The 8,424-nt window shown below is 42.3% G+C and overlaps 1 protein-coding gene and 1 pseudogene across 3 annotated transcripts; both read left to right on the top strand.

Annotated features, from left to right (window-relative positions):
• The first annotated feature begins 2,560 nt into the window (after positions 1 to 2,560).
• LOC105054364 (2-methylene-furan-3-one reductase) lies at positions 2,561 to 5,582 on the top strand. 3 transcript variants are annotated; one of them, XR_012135507.1, is made up of 4 exons: positions 2,562 to 2,921; positions 2,992 to 3,478; positions 3,557 to 3,971; positions 5,408 to 5,582. XR_012135507.1 is itself a non-coding variant. In XM_073246092.1 (3 exons), the coding sequence occupies exons 1-3, from the start codon at positions 2,885 to 2,887 to the stop codon at positions 3,889 to 3,891; spliced, it is 855 nt and encodes a 284-aa protein (XP_073102193.1). In that variant the 5' UTR covers positions 2,561 to 2,884; the 3' UTR covers positions 3,892 to 4,161. The 3 variants fall into 3 exon arrangements, 2 of the variants coding, with proteins under 2 accessions (XP_073102193.1, XP_029123251.2); XM_073246092.1 differs by lacking the exon at positions 5,408 to 5,582 and having other exon boundaries at positions 2,561 to 2,921; positions 2,996 to 3,478; positions 3,557 to 4,161; XM_029267418.2 differs by lacking the exon at positions 5,408 to 5,582 and having other exon boundaries at positions 3,557 to 4,161.
• On the top strand, positions 5,485 to 7,390 carry LOC114914628 (cytochrome P450 704C1-like; annotated as a pseudogene).
• The last annotated feature ends 1,034 nt before the right edge of the window (positions 7,391 to 8,424 follow it).

Genomic DNA, 8,424 nt, shown 5'->3' on the forward strand with positions numbered 1-8,424 from the left:
TGGACGGCGCCTTGGGTGGCACCGCTGGCGCTGATAGGGCGATGACTAGTTCGGAGCCCGACGCTCGTCCGGTGTCAGGCTACGCAGCCACCATCGCCATGGCAGTCGGGGATGATGTATGGGGCCTCTTGGGTGGCCGCGAAGGTCCGACCCCGGGCACCGATCTCTTCCTCACTGCATGCTGCCGAATGTCGGCATCTGTTAGTTTTACTCTCGGCGGCATGCCTGAAATTTCAACGAAAAATTAGCACGAGTCCGAAGATAGATGAAAAAGTCAAAAGACGACCGACAGACCGAACTATACCTAAGTGGAGAACCAAACTTAGGCCGGCGTCATAAAGAGCTTGCTCGGTGATGAGCTCTCTCTGCTTCGGCACTGACATATCCTTCAGTCGGAGAAAGTCCTCTCGATCTTCTGCCTCCACTAGGCTGTTTTCGTTCGGCTGAGTTCGGAAGTCACCCCAGCGAGAAGGAAACCCCCAGGGTAGCGGAGAAGAAGCGAAAAAAAATTGGTTCTTCCACCCGTGGATCGACGATGGAAGATCGGTAATGAATGAAAGGCCCTTTCAGAGATCGAAGAACCATCACCCTCGGGCTTTTGGGTAGGGTCGGAGGATGAAGAACGTCCGGAAGAGAGAGATGCGGAGAAAGGTCGGCAAGAGCCGACACGACAAGGCAAAGTTGATTATTGGTCAGACTGAGTTCGGCGCCAGTTGCACCGGGCAAAGCCCGTAATAATCCAGGACATTCCGGACGAACTCCGAAATCGAAAAGCGAAGACCAAGCCGAAGGTCCTCAACGTAAAAGGCCACCTGACCCGGAGGCGGGTTGTTAATCCGACCCTCCGCCCCAGGGGCGAAAAGTCGAAATTGCTCCGGGATACCATATTATTCCCTAAGCCGTTCGATGCTCGACCCCGAAAGTGAAAAAGCCTCCACCTCCGGGGTCGACCGGGAATCATCGGTCGGGTTCTCCGACTGACTTCCTCGAAGAGAGGTTCTAGCCATAACGCTAGCTCCAAGAAAAGAGACCAAAAAGAAAAATACAAAGGGAGCGGAGGTGCAAAGGGACAAGAATGAAAAGCTTCGAGAAGAGTTTTCAAAGGAGGAGGACAGGAACAGCTACCTGGGACTGGGGGATAACTCGACAGGGCCTTAGCATCGGAAACAGAGCAGTAAGAAGTGAAACTTTGGATACAAGTGGCCGTATATATATAAGGCCCTTCGACGGTCGAAGTTGAAAGCACGTCGAATGAGGGTTTCCCAGATGCTGACATGTGGCAGCGCCTGGGTCCTTCCATGATCCGACGGTTCGACGCACCTGTCCCAGATCGAGCCACGTCGCCTCCATTCGCGTGAATGGTTCCGGCCCAATAGCCCCCCAACGCGTGGTGGAAAAATCGCATCTCGGAATTAATTAACCGACGACGGTTTTAATTAACCGACGGCGGTTTGCGTTCCCAATGAGATGTCTGAGGCCGGTGGTGGTTCGCATTCCCAATGAGACGTCTGACGCCGGTGGTGGTTTGCATTCCCAATGAGACGTCTGACGTCGGATCATCCATTGGTACGGTCGGTCGAGTCGGGGCATGACTGATGGAAAACCACTCCTTTCGCCCGAGGCCGTCGCCCTCGTGGTAATGCGGGCCAACACGACATCAGACTCAGGAGTGGGGGGGCAACTGTTAGGATATACCGACTGACCCCTATCCGCCGACTTGTCCTCGAAACGGTCCGACCGATGCCTGACTCTACCCATCGAACGGACAGACGACTCCGATAATGACTGCCGACAATATTCGGCCGAAGGTATGCCGGCCAAACAGGCCAATACTGTTTCCAACCGGCCGAGCAGCCGAACCCATATCATCGACTCACTGTCGGGGGTGGCAGCCGACATCCGACTTCCACAAGACACCAGATCAGCCGATAGTGCTTCTGAGTCATCACCCGACGTCCCGACAACCAATACCGACTTATAGTCGGCCAGCCCGTCCGAACGCTGTACAACCGCTAGGGGCTGTTGTCCTGTCAAGGACATGCTGTACGACCGCCATGGGGCGTTGTCCTGCCAAGGACATGGGTTAATCCTAGTGACCTGACAACATATGACAATTTGATAGCCCTCCGGCGATTTGACAACTCCCCAATTGTCTGCACCATTAATGGCGGGACCATACCGCATTCTACTATAAAACGGGGTAAGGCAACAGTTTTGGTAAGCTCTCTCAAGCTTTCTCAAGCTCTCTCTCTCGATCACAGAGCTCCTGATTTTTTTCACTGTTGCCTAGTCTCCTCTCTGACTTGAGCGTCGGAGGGTCCCCGCCGGAGGCACTCCGATTAGTGAGGATTTTTCTTGCAGGTGCGTGTCCCCGGCGATCAGGCGACGAGGGGATTAGCCGCAACAGGTATTACTCTGAGCGGGCATGCCGAGATCACTCTGCATTATTGTTCACCTTTCTAAAATTAGGTCTTGATGAAGACTTCTAGATTTTTTGATGATTAGATGAAGACCTGTAGTTATTGCAAGCAACCTCTATCAAACTCTGCCTCTCTTCGACAGCCACACATCAATTCCCAACCCTACTTGAATCCAGATTCCAACCAGATGACATACTTCCCTTCTCTGTTATCGCCAATCAAAGTTCTAGTGGTTCTTCTCTCATCTCTAACGGCTCCCCTCCATGCTTCATATGCTGGCCTTTAATCAGACTTCAAAATAACAGGGACTTCGAGCTAGTAGATAAGATGCAGAAGGCGTGGTTATACGAAGAATATGGCCCCAAAGAGGTCCTCAAGATGGGAGACTTCCCCCTTCCAGTTCTCCAACATGACCAACTCCTCGTCCAAGTCCGAGCTGCTGCTCTGAATCCGATTGACTTCAAATGGCGTCAACAAGTCATCTTTCCATCTGGCTTACCTGTAAGTAAACATCTCAATTTGGTCTTCAAATGCTCTGAACCAATCATCACAATCTTTTTCTTTTTCTTAGATAGTTCCTGGTTGTGACATGGCTGGAATAGTGGCAGACATAGCCCCTGGTGTCTCAAAATTCAAAGTTGGTGACGAGGTCTATGGCAACATACAGGATTTCAATGCCCCTGAGAAGTGGAAGCAACTAGGCACGCTTGCCGAGTATGTTGCAGTAGAAGAGAACTTAGTTGCTCTAAAACCAGACAATCTTTCCTTTGAGGAGGCCGGAAGCCTTCCCCTGGCTCTACAAACTGCCTTAGAAGGGTTTGAGACAGCAAATTTCGAAGCAGGTCAGAGCATGTTCATCGTCGGCGGAGCTGGCGGCGTTGGGACGCTTGTAGTTCAGCTAGCCAAGCATTACTTCGGTGCTTCTAGAGTGGTAGCAACTTGTAGCAGCAGCAAGGTCGAGTTTGTGAAGAGCTTAGGAGCTGACGTGGTCATAGACTACACCACTACAAAATATGAGGAGATTGCCGAGAAATTTGATTTTGTTTACGACACCATTGGTAAAACAGCAAATCATTTCATGTCTATATTCATTTTGCTCTCTGGTTATTTAATTGAATCCTTGTGTTTATTACCAGGAGACAGCAAGAATTCCTCTGTGGTGGCCAAAGAAGAGGCACCGGTGGTGGATATAACGTGGCCCCCAACAAATCCGAAGGCCAAATTCTCGAGCTTGACGGTGAGGGGGGGCATATTGGAGAGGCTTAAACCACACTTGGAGAGTGGGAAGATAAAGGCTGTGATCGATCCAACAGGGCCATACCATTTTAATGACGTGATGGAAGCTTTCCGACATCTTGAAACAGGGAGGGCCAGAGGCAAAGTTGTGGTCTCTTCCTTCCCTTCAAGCACTTCAGTGTGCGACCCTTCGCCTAATTTCGGAGCTCCAGTTGGGCGCGATGCTGATCCTTGATGGAATTATTGTTGCAACAGTGCATTTCATTTGTTGTGCCAAAAGGACCAGTCCACCGTGAGAGACCGGCAATCTATCTGGTTAGATTTTCTCTCTTATTTTTAAGGGCTTGAATTTGTTAACTATGGAAGCTAAAGCCTACATATAGGGATCCAAAAGGTACAGCTTCATGCTACAATTTCATGATAAAGACTGTGAAACAACAAAGAGATCAAAAGCTACGGTTTCATGCTAAAATGCCACATGAAACAAGAACTGGTTGCAATAGAATTATCTGACTCAGGCTCTACCAATGGTCCTTGGGCTCGGCCCTTGCCAGGGGATACTTGGTCCAATCTCAATTCCTTCCTCTTATACTCTATCTAACGCACATGGTCTAAGCTCAACCCCGTTAGTACAAGTCAGCCTAAAATCAGGTTGGCATCCACTTATTTAATCTTGGTTGGATGACGACCAAATTGTTCTGATTATCTACGCTTATCATAAGAATAGAAATATAATAACTTAAAATGACACTAATCAGACTCAAGTTTATATTTTTCGATGTTCCACGGATGAGACTAGAATCTCTTTCCACGAAGAATATGTAGCAACCTATTTTTTCCTGGAGAGTTTGATGCCAAGCAGCGCAGCTGATGATTGTTCTATAACTTTCTTGAGTGACTGTTAATAAACTTTTCTTTCTTACTATGATTGCATACAGATTTTCTTTTATAAATATTATTCTTGCATTAAACTTGCCAAAGATAGATGGTATCTATATTTTCAGAGATTATCAAGAAAACTTTTGGGGGGAAAAAAATCTCAAAAAGGACTAACGAATACTGTTTATTTTGGTGCAATTTAAAAGATTAAGTCACTGTTGTTTTATTAAGAAAATCTATGGGTTTGGTAGATGATGATTTCAACTTGGATGGTTTAATAGCATACACTTTTTCAAGCTATACTCCCTTCAATTGCACTGCTTGATGTCTGGAAGAAGATGTTGACTATAAAATAAGGGGAAAGTGTCTCACTTCCTCCTCATTGCCTTGGAAAAAAAAAACTATGAACTTAGAAAAGTTCTTTTCTTCTTTAGGTCAACATAAAAATGCATAAGGCTCTATTGATATGGATTTGATTATTGGAGTCATCGAGTCATATATTCAGTGCTGGTTTGCCTTTATGGCCACTTGTATCCGGACCATATGGATAATATAAATGCAATAATTTTCATGAACAAACTCAAAATAATATAAGCTTAATACTTGTCCTGGGCACTGCATTATTTAAATTTTGGTAACCAATATTATGTAGTTTACAGTCAAATAATTTTATATTTTTTTTTCTTCTGCAAGGAACTTATTAGTAGCATGATACATATTTTCTTGATTCTACATCATGTTCAAAATTAAAATGATGCTCATCTAGGACACAGTCCAAATTATATCAGATGAATTGTAGATCTTTTTATTAATTAAGAGATTATTTGACCAAATTGAACTGCACATGATAATAATATGATAAGTTGTCACAGGGATTGTTTAACTATCGAAATCAGAAAGATCTATTTGGAGATGGCATCTTTGCAGTAGATGGTGATAAGTGGCGTCACCAGCGAAAGCTTGCAAGCTATGAATTCTCAACAAAAGTTTTAAGAGACTTTAGCGGTGCCGTTTTCAAAAGTAATGCAGCAAAGCTTGCTCATATAATTTCTAAAAGTGTGATCGCTAATAAAAAATTGAATATTCAAGTAAGTTTCAACTCCATTGTATTTCATGAATCTTTTCGAACTTTGCTACTTTCTATAGAACCAATTAGTCAAAGAAAGTAGAGACCTGACCTCTAAAAGTGCTCATAATTTCTTTTTTCGATGAAACGGCGGGAGGTTTACCTTCCCCTAAAAAGGCGCTTATGATTTCAATGTAGCTACAGCACTTGTTCATGAAGTCAACAATGGACTCCATATTTAAAGTTGGGTTTGAAATGGATCTTGACTGCTTGCATGATTCTTATGAGGGAAGCATATTTTCAAATGCATTTGATGATTCAAGTGAGTTGATTATGCTACGTTATGTTAACGTCTTTTGGAAAATCATGAAGCTTTTGAACATAGGTTCTGAGGCGATACTCAAGGAAAGAATCAAAGTGGTTAATGATTTCGTATACAAGTTGATTGATAAGCGAGTTGAACAATTTTCAAATGGAAGAAATCATATAGTAAGTGGATACTGGACTATTATTGTTTTAATACGAACTCATAGAAGTTAACGTCGATCTTTTTCCATTATAGGTGAAGAAAGAAGATATCCTATCGAGGCTTTTGGAGGAGAGCAAGAAGGATCCGCAAAATATGAATTATCAGTATTTAAGAGACATAAAACTGAATTTTCTGATCGCTAGTAAAGATACCACAGCTTATCATGGTTCTTCTATATGCTTTGCAAAAATCCCTCAATTCAAGAAAAGGTCTCTCAAGAAGTCAAGCAAGTAACTGAAGCTAATGAAGATGCAAACTTCGATGAGTTTGCCAAAAGTATTACTGATGAATCTCTTACCAAGATGCACTACCTTCATGCTGCATTCTCAGAAACATTAAGACTATATCCTGCCGTTCCCTCAGTAAGTCAAAAGTATAAATTTAGTCTATCCGTAGAAAGCTTAGTTGTACACTGATTTGGTCATCCTCAAAAAAGGCAGTTTTTCATTCCTTTGAATTATCCCTTTTGTTGCAGGATAGCAAGGTTTGTTTTTCAGATGACATTCTTCCTAATGGCTTTAATGTGAGGAAAGGGGACATCGTGTTTTATCAACCTTATGCAATGGGTAGAATGGAATACTTATGGGGTAAGGATGCCAAGTTTTTTCGACCAGAAAGGTGGCTTGATGATAATGGAATGTTCCAACCTGAAAGTCCTTATAAGTTCACAGCCTTCCAGGTAAGAAAACAAGAGGGTAATGCAAAACTTTCATTCTTCTTTGAATCGTTCGGGTAACAATTTTTCTCCACCACTCCATTTTGGTCATTTGATTTGCAATTAGACTACTTTACATTTTGATAATTTTCATTAGTCTAGTTTTTTACTTTATAGATGGTCCATGGAATAAATATGCCGAGATAGTCCGTGAATGAAGATTTTGATTTATTAGTTGTATTTGAATTAATTAATTGAGTTGCAGATGGCATGTCGAAGATCTTGATTGTCATAAATAACTTATGAAATTCCGGTTTTGATGCAGGCTGGTCCAAGAATTTGTCTGGGAAAGAAGTTTGCTTATAGACAGAGGAAGATATTTGCAGCTGTCCTCCTCCGCTTCTTCACATTCAAGCTTAGTGATGAGAAAAAGGTTGCCCATTATAGAACTGCCATAACCCTTCACATTGATCAGGGTCTCCATCTTCATGCTTCTTTAAGATAAACATGCATAGAGTAATATGATTCAGTGTACCAGTAATTTTATTATGTAGAAGGAAAGGTGACCTGAATATGATTAAGTGTAAAATGTGTTTGCCGAGATCCTTGCATAGTTTGTTCACGTACTTTCCGCTAAAAGAAGAGTTTGTTCATGTAGTTGGTATATCAGAATGTTAATGCATAGGAAATAGTTGCCCATTTGCCATGAAACGTAAACCTGCATTAATTTGCGATCTCATAACAGCCTTAGGAGGAAAATTATTAGTCCATAACATTGCATCATTGGTTAGCTACCCATTTTAGCAAGATAATATGCTTTCTAGGTCCTCATGGAACATAATGGGTCATGGTATGGCAGTATTCAATGCATGTGTTATACCTCGAACCCATTATCTAGGTCGGCCACAGGACACTCCCTAGGGAAAGATCCAAGAGAAATATGCAAGGCCTACAACTTTGTCACAACCCCAATATAATTGTATAATATAAATCTTATTTCATAATGAAATATTTTTCATATTAACAAATAACAAAACTTTGTATAATTTATAAAACTCAATCATTTAACTAGTATTGGTGATGGTCTGGCTATTCAATCTTTTCAATCGTGATCTCAACCATGATCAAGTAATTCTAAAAAAGAAAGAAGAGTATAGAAAAATGGGTGTGAGCTTACACAACCTAGTAAGAATCTCTACACACTCATACAATATAATAACATCATTCAAAAATAGCAAATAAATAGTATGAAATCTTACATCAAGCATCTAGTATAACTCAACAGTTATATATGCATATAATATATAAAGAGTATTATTACAAATCCATCTCACAAATTACCAATGATTTCATATGATTTATCACCAACGTCCCATTATCAAAATCTGGATCCATATGCAATTATCTTTTAGTTTTGGACTAATAATGGTCACGTTCCAATCCATGATCGGCAAATTCTAGTACTATGTTCTTGTTTGTGGTAAAATTATTCGTGACGCTATATTCCTGTCCATAACGGGCTATCCACAATACGATATTCTTGCCCATCACAAACTATTCATATTGCACGTTCCTGCCTGCGATGAGGTTATCCAGAGTTTAACATTGCTATTCATATATTACGGGTACCGTCTGCCTC

This window comes from Elaeis guineensis, chromosome 11, assembly GCF_000442705.2.
Source record: "Elaeis guineensis isolate ETL-2024a chromosome 11, EG11, whole genome shotgun sequence".
NCBI lineage: Eukaryota > Viridiplantae > Streptophyta > Magnoliopsida > Arecales > Arecaceae > Elaeis > Elaeis guineensis.